The sequence below is a fragment of the Furipterus horrens genome, unplaced genomic scaffold (assembly GCF_987537825.1).
Source record: "Furipterus horrens unplaced genomic scaffold, mFurHor1.1.pri manual_scaffold_9, whole genome shotgun sequence".
Lineage (NCBI taxonomy): Eukaryota > Metazoa > Chordata > Mammalia > Chiroptera > Furipteridae > Furipterus > Furipterus horrens.
The window spans coordinates 31,869,120-31,884,282 of record NW_028327179.1 but is presented as its reverse complement, the minus strand read 5'-3'; the positions used below and the strand labels follow the sequence as shown (position 1 = coordinate 31,884,282).

The following is a 15,163-nucleotide window of genomic DNA, read 5'->3' as shown; positions in this document are numbered from 1 at the left end:
TCCTAACGTTGCCACTAACCAGAAAATTTATTTTTCTTATCTGTAAGATAGACATAATAATAGTTACACATTAAGCACTTAGTAAAGGGTAACAATGATCTGTGGGTTTTGATTAGACAATGAGGGAATGTCAGCCATACCCATTCTCAGGGGTCTGCCTTACATTGTAGGAATGGCTAAAGTGATAGATATTCCAGCTCCTGACCTCTCTGATCATTGTCAAGGCAGTCAAATGAAATAATTCAAAACCAGATTCCAGTTTAAGGGGGATAGAGCTTCCAGCATGGGGCCCAGCAGAAGCATTTCTTACTGATACAAACATCTGCTTCTCTGTCCCGTGTTTTCATGGCATGATAGTAAACTAGGTTGGGAAACTGATTGGCATGGGTTATGTTATTCTTCAAAACTTCCCTCAATAAAACAAAATACTGCCCTCAAAATACTGGGGATGGGGAGGAAAGGTCAAAAGGAGTGTGGAGACAGGAGTGCTGTCCTCAGCACTGTGCGATGGTTCAGTCCCTGAAGAAATATTTGTCCTCATAAAGGTGTTTCTCCAGGCCCATGCTTCCCTGTTTCCTTCTTCAATTTTAAGATTCAAAAAATTGGAAAGCTGGCAGTGAGAATCCTTCTCAGGTTACATATGGTCAAATGGTCCTTCTCATCACAGTGAGCCCCAGGAAATGGTTCGTCCTGCATCAACTAGCAGAGCAAGTCATGGAATAAACACACCATTGGCTTACTTACCTGGAAATGAATCAGAGAGTGCATCAGGTAGTCATAGATTTGGGCAAGCACCTTGTTGTTAGGTCTCCAGGGAAAGACGACAAACTGGGCTCCCAGCAGGGGCACCAGGAACAGAGCGGCCTTCACCGCCTTCAGGTACATGTACACATCCGGCTGCTGGGCTTCCTTCATTTTCTTCACGAGCACACGAACAATGTTGAGCAGAAAGAAGAAGTTGATCTGCAAGGATATGATGTTATGGATGAGCAGACGATCCAGGTCAGTACCACTGAAGGACACCCACTTTCCTCAGTTCTTCTTTACCTAGTTGGGGAGCCCACCTACACAGGATGCGAGACTGCCTGAAAGGCCCTTCAATTTGCTCAGCATTTCTGGGACATTGAGCATCTGTATAACCCACACCCTTTCAGACCTGAATTAACATTACCTTTTTTTTCTTGAATGAGGATATATTTTCCTGTATATATAAACACACTAGTTTAGACTCCAATGAGGGTGTTCAGTCTTTATTTTGATTTTTACTTTTACAAAAGGAAAGCATTTTAGATCTTGCTTTCTTTCAGATCTTGCTTTCTTGTCTTTTTATTATAAAGATTTTCCCCATAGCAAGGACTACTTAATTCACAGTAAAAGGAGGACTGAACATTTTATCCATAAAGTTTATGCAGTGGAGACAGTTAACCCAGCCTGCTTTTTAAAAATAACTAAAGAAAATAAATTCATAAAGGTATAAGGTATGTTCAGTAAAAAGAAGATTTTAAATTTATGTTCAAGAATTTTAGACAAATGTATGCCACCATGTAACAACTGCCCCCAACAAGAAAAGAACATTTTCATCACCTCAGAAAGTTCTCTCCTGCCTCTTTATAGTCAACAACCACCACATCCCACCTTTAGCAACCACTCATTTCTATGACCACAGAACGAGGAGTATTATATAGTGTGTACTCTTTTGTGCTTGGCTTTTTTTGGTTTAATATACTATCTGTGAGATTGATCCATGTTGTGTATATTAGTGTTTTACTCATTTTTATTGCCGAGTAGTACCCTGTTACATGAATAATACACATTATTTGTTTCTTCACTTTCCTTCTGATGGAAATAGAACGGTTCCCACAATTTCACTATTGTGAATAAACATGCTGTGAATATTTGTATACAAGTCTTTGTATAGAATGTGTTTTCACTTCTCTAGAAATAGTACCCAGGAGTGAATTCCCTGTTCATATAGTACATATATGTTTAACTTTATAAGAAACTGTCAAATGTTTTTCAAAGAGGTGGCTTTATTTTACATTCCCTCTAGCACTATATGAGAATTCCAGTTGCTCTTCACCTTGCCAGCTCTTGGTATGGTGACTCTTTTTCATATTAGCCATTCTGGTAAGGCACCACTACTTTGGCTATGAGGATAGTTTTGAACCAAAGTGTTTTTAGAATTTAACTGATAATTAAAAAAATAATTAGAATGATTTCCCTACCTGAAATAAGTGTTATTGCCCAAAAATTTCAAGAAAAGAGACCTTTAGTAATAATTGGATCCTTGTGGGGCATTGTAAGTATTGAAGACCCACATCAGTATGTCCTTGTGAGGACAGTTGGTCTAGTAGGTATGTCACTATACAGGAAATGGGCAAAAGGAGTAGAATTTGCATTAGAAAGACCAGGAAAGTTAGAAGATGGTCTGGATGATAATCCAATTTGATCAGTTACAAATAATGCTTCTTCAATTAAGGAGAAGAATATGGTCTGTGCCTCAGACTGTTTTTATTTTTCTCACACTTATTTCAACAAAACATTGTGATTAGTGAGAAAATAAATAATATCTAAATGTTAAACTTGATGGTTTTGATGCTGGCTAGCACATAGTGAACCATGAGTGTAAATAAAGAGCTTGGGCATAGATTCACATAGTCATGTTCTCCCCTAACCCAACTTCTTGTTACTCATGTGATTTTGGGTGAGTTTATACTTCTTGCTAATCATGTGATTTTGGGTGAGTTTATTTGTATCTTTGGGTCTAGTTAGTTGTCCTGATGATGTATCTACCTTCAAGGGCTGCTGTTAAAAACAGCGTGGCAATGTATGTGAATTGCATGAAATACTTTAAATGCATGATCATTGGTAGTTAGTATGTTGGCTCATGTATCAAAGATAAAGTGCAAGATAGTTTTTTTTGGCAGAACCCAGGGAAAAGAGTGGAGGGGGACCTTGTGGTCTTTCACTTTCTTATCAGCAACACCTTTATCATTCCTCAAACACTTGCTATTTACTTTTGACTAGGAGAATTTAGTCATAGCATTGTTGAAAAAACTATTACATATCATCGTTGTAGGGTGTATAGAAATGAGCTTATATACCCCCTCAATTTTATTAAATAAAAATAATTTTTTCACTCGAAGACTCTCAAATCAAATTGTTTGTCTTATTATAGATTATCACTAAAGTAGCATCATGTGAAAGTTATAATGTATATGCTATATAGAGGCATCTCCAAAGAAATCTCCAGCAATGGGACTGTTAATAATGGATTTTAAAAGCAGTTCTCACCACTAATGCTGCCATGACAGGGCCGTGGATGATGTAAAGCAAGTAGGTTTCCGCACTTAGCCAGCAGCTGAAAAAAAGGGGGCAGGGAGAATACGTTAGTACAAATGCATTTCATTTACAAATGTTAACTAAAAACCACCACAGTGCTTACTTGTCATTGAAGTACAGTGTCCTGGTAACAGCGTGGATAATGGTTGGCACCATTGGGAACCCTAAAAATGTGAAAAAGTACACATTACACCTGGCTCCTTGGTCATAAGCTATAACTACAGTTGCATGGGAAACGATGGTTCACTTGAAAAAAAATGGCAAATTTAATATCTCTCCCTGATGTTTTTGCACAAATGATCTTTGGTAAAACCAGGTAGAAATGTTCTTGGTTAGAACATCATGTGCTTTCAGAGTTTGGTTAAGAACTCTCAAATAATTAAAGGTCTCTTACAAATTATCCAGCATGGTAGGTATATTATTACTCTCAGTACGACTACTATACTGTTGTTATGTCTTGATGATGTGATGATGATGACTGTAGACCAGAAAGCTTTTCATTGTGCATGAACTGAGCTGTCTTATGGAAAGAAGTTGGGGCCACCTGGGGGGAAGTGACCTGGGACACCATATGGAAGGGATTGTCTGCTCCAAACACCTTGTTGTTGTTTGCAGTATATCATCTTGGCTTTTTGTTTTTCTTGTCTATATCATATGCATTGATTCTGTTCTCTTTCAATAAGAACACGTCAGAGTAGCTAGTGTAAGTTCTGGCTGCAGAACCTTTATTAAGGTAGCTTAGTATTGACTTCCCTGTCTACATTTGAAGTGCTAGTGAAAACAACTTTGAATTTATAAACAATAATGAAAATAGTTACTGGCAGTGCATCCTGTCAGGATACATCTATCTTAAAATAAATTTTCATTCCATACAGCTACTCTAGAGAAAAGTTGTGATTCTTGTAGAAAAAAAAGTCTTTTTTCTCAGATGTACTTATGTGCAATACAACATTGTTTAATTTGGTTGAGGGATTTGTAGAATGAGTTTAAATTTCATCAGGTTAAAAAATGTGTCTCAGAAGTGAATTAGACCTACACACTTTGATTTTCTGAGAATTACAGGCAAAAAAGAGAATGCCTGAAAATATTGCGTTTTCACCAGAGAGTAACTTCACCTTCTAAACCCTTGAAGCATATAATTCAATAGGATGATCAATTAAATGTTTGATCTGAAAGTATTTTGAGTTTGACCATTTACATAGAACATAATTGTGTTGTATCGACAACAGTTCTATTATACTATTTCCCCTCTAGGGTTTGGAGAAATTCATTCTCTGAATTTATTCTGAAATACATACTTTCAATTAGACAACAGAGAGGCATATGGAGATCTCACTCCACCTCATTTTGTAGGAAGGAAAAATGTGTTTCTTATGTAATATAAAGGAGTATAGAGTCTATATCTGCTAATTTCTAAGGCCCTTGGCCTTTCTCTAGACAGGATACCTCTTTTTTCTGCACTTCACTTTTTCTTTCCTCTTCCTCTTCTCCCTCCAGACCCTGAGAGCCATAACAACCCTTCCTTCCTATTGAAGGTGATGAGGGGAAGAATAGTACTTTGTTCCTCAGATTTTCTAGGGGGAGTAGATAAATTCTTTTTGCTCATTGTAAAAGTCCATGGTGGGAGTTTTTGTCTTTGATTTATAACAGGAGGAGATCCAGCAAGGCAAAGAATCAATCTAAAAAGTGTTGTGAAATAAACCATTTTTCTGAGAATTAAACTTCATTATTTGAAGTTGCTTCAATTTGAGAGAAATTGACCAGTAAGCAGACCCAATGTAGACTCATAAGGGATCAACTACTGGAGGAAGGGAAGCAATTCTAGGGACCTCATGGACCTCAGAACCCTACCTTAGTTTGTCTACAAGAAGCAGTCACAGCTTAAGCAATATAGCCATAAGTTTTTCAAAGCTATTGCCATGTGCTATGATGCCAGACAGGCTCTATTTGGAGGCCCATTTAGTTATAACTATTGCTCATCTAGACTCTACTTCTTGACATTTCATTGGAGGAATCCTGCTGATGGATTGACAAAAGGAAATGTTCTTGAGGAAGGGATATGGGGTCAGGGTGGAGGACATACAGAATTCAAATTATGAAATTCTCTTTTGCTCTACAGACAGGTGATAAATAAAATGGAAAGGGGCCTAATCTGTTTTTTTTCTCAATCAGAGTATGTTTTCTTTCCATCCAATAGCTGAGTTACCTGAAGACATTCATAATCATATCTCTCCACCTTCACACCCCACCCCCTGTTCACCACAGTCTGTATAAACTTGTTAAAGGGCTTCTACCAAGCTCTCTTGGAGATGGAACTCCTGCCAGCATGTGTCTCATCATTCCTCAGAGGACCGAGGCCCCTGATTGTTCTCTGAGACCAAGACTAGAAGAAGATTGCAAACATACAGAGAGAGGTGAAAGTGACTCAAACTCAGTTGGAGGAAATACATACCCCAGCCCAAGAGATAATACCATATCATGCGTTGTTTCTCAGTGAACACGGCCACCACAATGAGTGTGTGAAGATAGATCCCTTCACAGAGCATCCAGAAATAATTGCATGACATCATGTAGTGGTTGATGAAATGCAAAACCTTGCAGATCAGCTGTCAGAAAGAAATGGAGATATTCAGTGGAAGACACAGGCAAGGATCTGACAGTCAACAGAGGGTAAGTTTGAAAATGAACCAAAGTACCTGCATTCAGCCTGTGTTCAGCCTCCCCAAGCATCTGTTAACACATGCCACCCTCTGTATCCACAAATCAGAGCGACAGTGCGTAGGTTGTTAGTACTGCATATAAACAGGCACTTAGGGGGATGGAAGCCTAGTCCCTTAAATGTCTTTTCCTATTACATTCTGGTGACTGACATAGAAGTTCATTTTTCTGCAATGAATCTGAGAACTATATTTCTTTAGAGCAACCAAGGATTTGTCACATGACTTGGGTAGCTCCTTTCCTATGGCCAATGAGGAAAATGACCCAGAAATTGTTAATGCTGCTCCTGAAGTTCACGGATTTGTTGGTGATATCTCATTAGCCTCAAAGAGGAGATAACCAGGTGATAAATTTGTCACATATGATCCAGGAGCTTTGCTGAACCTTGTTTTGGTTACTTGCTGGCCTTCTAGTGCTGATAGTCCTAACCATCAAAGAGCATAAGCTTCCTCTTCCAGTAGAGTCATAATGCAATGGGAAACATCCTGACTTTGATTCACGTGTGTACTAAAACCTCATGAGGAGAAATCATAGAACTTTATGTCAAGATGTTAGTGCAGTTGATAAACTAAGGGGCAAAAAGTCTCAGCTGTCAACTTGAAAACTGTCAGCTTGTACATTCTTCAAGGCTAGCTGATTGAAGGAGAAAAATCCTCCAGCAAGAAAGTCAGCATTAACTAACTTTGTAGGGAAGTACTGAACTTTCTCCAGAGGAATCTAAAGGTATAACATTTTCAATTAAATTGAGTCAGTCATGCAATCCTGAGCTGATTTCTGATAAAGACTTAGAGAAAATGAACCTGAATCTGTAGAACTGTAGTCGTGATTTGGTGTGTTTGGGGTGAGGTGGGGGAAGCACTGGAGAAAAATGTCCCACCTGAAATAAGTACATTGGAAGATGATCCAGAAAGTGAGAAAGAAAGCATTCTGGAAATGTTCAGCAAACAAAACTAATGTCAGCTGAAAAGCAGGATACACACATGAGGGAAAAAAGTATGTTAGCAGTGCAGCAGGGAAATAAAAATTAATAGCTTGCTTTGCTCAAGGGTACTTCTCTATATGTTGTAATGAACATATTATATCACTCTTCTCTGGGGATTTGCAAACATGACTGATTTAGTTTTATATTATCAGACCACAGCCCTTTTGATTATTTGTGATTTACAAACCTCTGAGTATTATCTGCTTTTACACTTAGTCCCTTTTGGATTGAAACAATATTTTACAAATGCTCTGAGTTTCTCCCTCTCTTATACTGTGTAATACAGAAATTAAACTGGGTGTCACAGTTTAAAAAATGGCCATGGCTAATGATAATGGCAACAACTATAATAGAAATAATAATAGTTAACAATTGAGAGTTGTTATATGCCAGACCCTGTTTTGTGGATTTGAGGTGTATTGGTTTATTTAATCCTCATAAACAAGTCTACGAGGAAGGTGCTATTATTATCTCTCTTTTACACATTAGCAAAGTGAGGCACAATGAGGTTAAGGAACATGCTCAAGATTACAGAATAAACTGTAAGGAAGTAGGAGAGCTGGGATTAGAGATCCTAGAGCTCAGCAAGAACAACGCTGCAGTATTTGGAGCAATCCAGCAAAGCACAACAAATATCAACTTGACTGTTGTTCTGTAGCTGGTTCTAGCAATGAACCAACGTTCCCCCAAGGAGTGTCCAAAACTCCTTGTATCTCAACTGGAAGCTTTTTGAGAATGAAAACAAATTTATGAGAATTTCTGCACTAAATTCATGATAGCCTCATCAAAGCAGGGAAGCTAGCAGCAAATGCTGAGATGAACTCTCGCTGTGTAAACCATGCTGCAGATGGCATTTGTGAGCCACTGCTTTCCTGGGAAGAGGTATCACTTAGATTGACCAGATATGGGAAACTGGAAGTTGGGTTGATATCTGTAGCCATTTTAGAAATAAATTCTTTCAAATCCATATGGGAAAGTGGTCAGTTTTAAGTAATATTATTTTTAAAAAATAAAGAAATCCTCTATATTTTTCTGCACCATCGAATCTTGGTTGAAATATCATTTATTGGTTTTGACATTTAAGTAACATGACATAGCATCAATGACCAGAGCAGGTCATGATACTTCATCCCATGACCACATTTTGGCATTGTGCTCTCTGCATTGTCCCTCAAATCTGTCATACTTTTTCAATTCCATTCTACTTCTAATTCCATAGGTACCAAATGGATAATTCCAATCTAGTTTTACCTGTCATTGATCTCATGCCTCAACAATTCTGCTGTCCCTGTCCTGTCCTGTCCCTCACATTCCTATTCTCTCCCTTCACCTGCCTCCCCTGAGTCGGGCAGGAGGAGTCCACTCTCTGCCCTGGGTTTCATGGCTCCCTCGTGCCTCAGTCCTAAGCATCCGTTCTGAGCTGATCTTCCTTTGACTGGGACAAAGTTCTGACAGAGTTTGGTCACTCATGTGTCCTGAACAAATGTGAATTAGAGGAAATGCACTTTGTTTTTCAGAACTTGGGGCTCATTTGACTTTACTTACACAGGAGACTACAGAAAATGTGACAAGGTTGTTTCGTCTTTTGAGGTGCAAAGTGTTCAGATTCCCAGTAAAAACTAATAATCTCCCTGTATTGTCCCTTTCAGGCCCAGATAAAAAGTTCAGAGACATTTCTTTCCAGAAAAATGACAAGTATGCCACCAGCTTCCTTTAGAAGCAGCAAGAACAATACTTTTAATTCTGCTTCCTTACTCTCTATGTGAAGAAATAAGCAGATAGATTTTTTAAAAATGAAACTTAAGATATCATGGAAATGAAAGGCTTCAATGACACAGATGACAACAGGCAATTTTCACATCACTCAATAAACTGAGGATCTATTCAGTCCATATTTATGCCATGAGTTATTCTGAGTTTAACTTTATAAAAAAGAATGTGAAAGAATAACATTCTCACACTTGGTTTTACAGGAGAGAATCTGCTTAACCAAAGAAACTTCCAAGGGAAGAGAAAGGATCCCCTAGGGATTCCTCACTGAGGAGTGAGAACACTTTTATTTTACCCCTAACAAAATAAACTCTAATAGAAGTAGTGAGACAACATTTGGGATAGTGCTATCTCCTTTTAGAAGAAATAATTTTCTTTTGTAAATATATTCCCATGGGCACTGGGAAAGAATATCTTTTTGCCTTTCGACTGCTGAATTAGTGACTAGAAAATTGGGTCAAAATGAAAAACAAAAACAAAAACAACCCCCCCCCCCAATTCTATCTTTATTTTGCTTAGGAGACAAAGTGTCTTTAAAAACTATATATTCTGTTTGTTTAAAGTAGACATATGTCTGAATCACAGATAGACAAACTGCTAATAGGCATGTTTTTCTTTAATTGGTGACCGTGGTTATGGTTTTTCACGTTAGTTACAATTTCAATTAATATTTGTAGACTGACAATGTCCAATAACTTTCCTTTCTAAAAAGTGTTTGTGCTTTTTTTGGTCTCTTTTTCTGCTTTCCATTGCTGTCTCCACTCTTCTGGGCTATGTAGAACTTTAACCTAATGTTTTCTGAAATGTCAGTTTTTTAAGAAAAATACAATATTTCAAATAATACATTTAAAGTACAAATTTAAAATATGTAATTTTGCATGTGACTTAGTAATATATTGATGACATGATTCTCACTGTTTGGATGCTACTTGGTCTGTCTTTTTAGAGGTGGAGAACTTTACTCCTAGGAAAGATGGAATTTTCCTAGCTAAGGCTTTGCTAGTTCTTGTTTATCCTCTGTATATTCAAATATATTACAACAGGAAAAATTTCTTCTTTCTTGATGCCTAAATTTATAGTTTCAACTGCAATTCACTTTAACATTCTTTTGAATGGGAAAAGATACTCAACAAATTGGGCTTCTGTGAGTACAGTTATAGCAGGATATTCATTGTAAGGCAAGATACAACATAAATTTCAAGACTTGTGTCCCCCTTGAAAATAATAAATAAGGAGTTTCAAGAGTGTAAACATATAAGACATGTCTACTTGAGCATTCTTTTCTGCCCTTTCTTGAACTAATTTTGTTTGCCTAGAGAGACTAGTCCTTTGTTGTTTGTATATGGAGGGTTAGATAGCAATTTAATAAAATTTCACTGGAAAACAATGCCTATGTTCAAAGACAGAAAGTACTAAAAACAAATGACCAATTTTTTTTTTCTTTTGGGTCAAGTGTATGCTTCACAGTTTACAAACATGAATTAATGTTTGTCATTGTACTCATTTGTTTTTTAGCCTATACCATTTATATGTATTTGTTGAGAGGCACCTGTTTCCCAATTCTGTCTCATGGAGGAAACAGACATTTGGAAATGTGAAAGTGGGCACAGTGCATTTGTACATTACGACACTCCCTGTTTACCAGTGTAAGTGGCTTGCTATTGGTGGCTTTTCTCATATTGTCTATCCTCAGAGGAAAAGAGACTTCTTTTTCAGGCATACAGACTTTTTGTTCCTTTGTTTTGCATCACACACACACACACACACACACACACACACACACACACTTGAAATAGGTAAACAAATGACCGAACCCCATGTGCGTAGTTGCCTGGTATGTTCCTAGCCATATACAGATATTTTTGCAAAATGTTATGAATTTAGTTAATCTCGAAGACAAAAATTTAAGTGTTGGGCACTCAAAACACACTAGATTGATTGGATTAAATCCTACCTTTCCAGTGTTTTACAGGTTATTTTTTTTCCTCTAGGAAGTTTGTTTTTGCATGGCTAAAAAGAACAAGTCTTTTGGCTTTGCAGTATTTTGATTTTAGAGAATCAAGAGCTAGTCATGTCATAAAGATAAGCTTCTTTCCTGTTTTTCAAGCTCCTCCATATCCAGAAGAAAGCGTCCTATATATTTCTCTGGCTCCCCTATCCTCACACTTCACATTCCCCCAGGAAACCAGGGCACTGTGGCTGAGCCAGGTCCCTAGGGACCTGCTTACCAGGTGCATGAAAGATGTCTAGGCAATAGGAGAGTAGAAAGGCAAAGCTGGCTAGCTTGTTGGTGGCTTGGAGGCGGCCTGAGTGCAGTGACTGTGGAGCATAAAGGCATGTCTGACTCAATGTATCCTATGAAAGTGGGAATATCCAGTGATGATAATCGTGAGACCACTAAGAGCAATGACTAGAGTAACATATTGCTTGGGAAAGCCTTGTATAAAGACCCAGGGAATTAGCCACAAGGCAAGGGTTAGTAACAACGCTTGCTTACAATATTATGCCCTTTGGAATTTTTAAAAACTTTATGCTTTTTTTTTTTTTGAATTCCAAGACAATCCCTTGGGAAAATGTGGGTGGTATTTATTATTTTCATTTGATAGATAAGGTTAAATGACTTCTATAATTCAATGGCGAACTCAGAAAAACCCTGAACTTAGACTATTTCAGGAAGATAACAGATTTAGCATGATTTCACAATGGATGAGAAGCCCCCTTCACACTAACAGCCAGGAGTGGGATGGTGCTGTGACATGTGGGTGTGAGACCCCACGAGGGAGATAAGAGTCTATTCAAGAATTTACAACAGTGCATAATGTGATGGAGCACTACTTCCAGGGCTGATTATTTAGTGATTGAATTGCCATTTCCTGGCCTACTTTGTAGAGACAATAAATAACTTTCTCTGGGTTTCCACACTTAATGAGAAATGGGAAACCCAAAATTTGAATCTTTTCTGTTGAGGGATGCTTAGTTAATTGCTTCTACATTTGTTTTAAACTTAGTGGGGATCAACTTCCCTAATGAAATGTAGTATCCATGTCCGGTTATAGACAGTCATTACTTTGCAATGGCTGAACCCATTTCTTTAAGAACACATCTTCCTAAGGAAATAAATAAGGCAATCAGAAGCACCATGTAGTACAGAAGAAAGAGGATGGACTTCTGTGTGAGGCAAGTCTGGGTCTAAATCCCATCCCCAACTACCTACAGTACAGAGGACATGAGCCTTTACTGTGCCTCAGTTTACTCAGCTAATAATGAAGATAATACCTACCCACTGGGATCTTACAAGAATTAAATGAAATGAGATTACTTTCATTAAAATCAGTTGACATTAACAAAGAAAACTCATCAAGATAAACCCACTGGATCTCATTCTACAGGTAAGATAGGACTTTGTCTCAGATAACAGATGCCATGGCTTTAGAAGATAGATCACAATTCCTTTTTGGATATATTTACACTGCAAAAATTATTAACACCGTGCATCCATTAGAAGCCAAATTAAGCTGCTTTCCCATGCCATGCCACTGTCACACAGGATGCATGCTCTGGGCAGATTTCACGCATTTTTGTCATTGGGTTGGCAGAGCTGTCAAATGCCTGTTTTGAAAGATGATGCTATCTACAGATGCTCGCGTAACACAGTCAAGCAGAGGAACAAAACTGAAATCCCTCGGCTGTTTGAAATGCAGTCTCCACCCTGCTCCCTCTGCCCTGGGCACAGAGAAACAGATCCAAACATCTCCTTCAGGGCTTCTTTGCCCTGTGGTTTCTGGTTGAGCTCAGTTAAGGGGGACCATCAGCAGAGATGGGAGATGAGAGTAAGTGAACTAGGGGTAATTAAACATTTTTTTAAGTCATGTAGATACAGAATATGATTAATATTTAGATGGCTTACTAGAGTCAATGCATAGTTATTTATAGCTGAAGTGACTGGCCCAAGCCCAGCCTGATGCCAGAATGCTGAGGGGATTAATATTTAGGCACATTTGTCACCCATTAAGTGACACATAGGGCCACTGGGGAAGCATTGCCCTACTATACCTAGTATTGTCTATGTTCACAAGGTGTGCTCGATAAACTTCCCACAGAGGCAAATAAATTTTCAATTCATAGTGAAAACTCCTAATTGATTGCATAATTCTTATTTGGGTACGACTGAAATATTCCCAGCCCTTTACTATAGCGTACACCAATTATTCCAATAACTGCATAGAAATGATATGCCTGGCTTAATGTAAAACTCAACTGTAAAACTAAATATGATTGCACATGTAAAAAGCTGCTTAAATCAAACAATAACACCATGTTCACTGTTTGCAAATACTATATCTTTAAAAGTAAAATTACATATAAATAGGGCAGTGCTCACCGGATCCATGTTCACGAGCTCTTCGTTGGGCACCACTTGAATCAGGTGGATGAGAATAGTAATGGAATTCAGAATGTAAGTCAGAAACATGTGCTTATGCATAGTTACCCTCTGGCAGCTAAGGCTCCTGGAAGAAAAAGTAATAGCATTAATCAGTGCCAAAAGGTTGACATACCTGGGGGGAAAAATTGGCAATATTTTTAATATTTCCTTTAGCAATAGTTGAGAAAACATTGAAATAAGTGAGGCAGGTCCCATCTATCTGGCTTATTGCACTTTTCTGTCTGATGTTTAAAAACGGTTTTCTAGTCACGGTAGCTCATGGTTTTCAATCCTCAGGTAATTTTGTACAATAAGTGAAAGGGTGCATGACAAAACCACTTTTAATGATAATAAATGTCATGAAGTTAATTGAGAAGAGGACTCTTACAAGTGAAACCATTACGATTTGGAGTGTGCTTCAGATGAAAAGTTGACTCCCTATTGATGTAACCAGGCAGAAATTGTGTCGCAAATGGAATAACAGGGCATGAAGCCTGAACCAAGGTGGCCTGTGACTAAGTATTGAATCCATGTCCTTGACCCATTACATGTACAGGCTTTATTAAGTCTCCTGTCATCCTTCTCTTCTGACATCTCTCTAACAGCTTTTTATTTCTTGTATTCCAACCGGAATCAACTTTGTGGTTCCTACTTTCCACATCCTCCTGATGGTGGAGCTCAGACACAGGCAAAGAATTTTAAATACACTCAAATTTGATCTCATGAGGCATGTTGTGGTTTGGATGATACTGATCCTCGTTGGCATAGCCATTCCCCACCTTTGGGTGCTAAGCAATTTGTTGGATATTTTTTTTATTGCTTTTTTTCTCCACTTCATGAACTTGTAATATGTATTTGTGTGAATGTTCATTAGCATAGATATCCTATTTCACTATCTGATGCAAATAAAGAGAGCCCATAAAATGGCTCTAACAAAATTGGAACGATTATCTTAGATAAAAACCTTTTATATACCATATTTGATCCAGCTAAAAAATGTTTAGCATCATGTAAAAACTTAAGGCATTCAGTTAATGATGCTAAAGATTAATTATAGTAATTATTCCTAAACATTTTTTTCACGGAATAAAGTTAGAATCCTAGGAATTTTGCAAAGAAAATTCTGAGGAAAGATGAAACATGAGAATGGTCTAGGTTTACTTACAATGCTTTTCCTATATTTCCAAATCAAAATAAAATGAATTTTCAATTATCTGTAGTAAAAAGTAAGTTTAAGTAATGAGGGGATGTGTTAGAGCATTTTAAAATTATTATAGCTGCATTTTTCAACTTTTCAGGAAGCACAAGCATTAGTGAATGCTAATACAGAATATTTTAAAATTTGTAACTTGTTGATCAAGGGTAGAATGCAGAATGGGGTTTAGAGCTCTCTCTCTCTCTCTCTCTCTCTCTCTCTCTCTTAGCATTTTATAATTCTTCTCACTGGGAGGCAAATAGCTGAGGTCTTATTATTGGATTCAGCCTGGCTTATGCGATGACAGTTGACATTATGTAGCGTTAAGGAGTGTGGACAAATGCATCACACAGCACTGCTGTTCTCATGCCTAGTTTTCTTTCGATCAGGTAGAGTTCAATAATCTGCTGACCTACATTGACTTTAAGGACTTGTTAATGTTCAATATCCTATGTAAGCCAGAATCACCCTGAATAAAATACACTTCCTCCACATCTTGGTTACTCTCAAGCCCTGGTATCCCTGTTTTATTTTTCTTCTCCCCTCCTGACATATCATATATTTGTTTATTGCCTGTTTTTTTCTCCTTTCTCTCACTAGAGTGAAAGTGCTAAAGCAGTTTTCTTTGTGCATCTAGAACACTGTCCGATACATTGTAGGGTTAGGAGTCATTTTTTGAATCAAAAACTATAAGAGCAATTTTATTCTTCGAACTGTGACCACTAAATAGTTT

The 15,163-nt window shown here is 37.7% G+C and overlaps 1 protein-coding gene across 1 annotated transcript in view; it reads right to left on the bottom strand.

Annotated features, from left to right (window-relative positions):
- CALCR (calcitonin receptor) overlaps positions 1–15,163 on the bottom strand; it is a 92,189-nt gene that overhangs the window by 8,430 nt on the left and 68,596 nt on the right. Inside the window, exons 8-12 of the mRNA XM_090287850.1 lie at positions 13,194–13,320; positions 5,795–5,948; positions 3,446–3,506; positions 3,295–3,361; positions 745–963 (exon numbers count right to left, since the gene is read on the bottom strand). Of these exons, the coding sequence (XP_090143976.1) occupies positions 745–963; positions 3,295–3,361; positions 3,446–3,506; positions 5,795–5,948; positions 13,194–13,320 (628 nt within the window). The remainder of the gene's footprint in view (positions 1–744; positions 964–3,294; positions 3,362–3,445; positions 3,507–5,794; positions 5,949–13,193; positions 13,321–15,163) is intronic.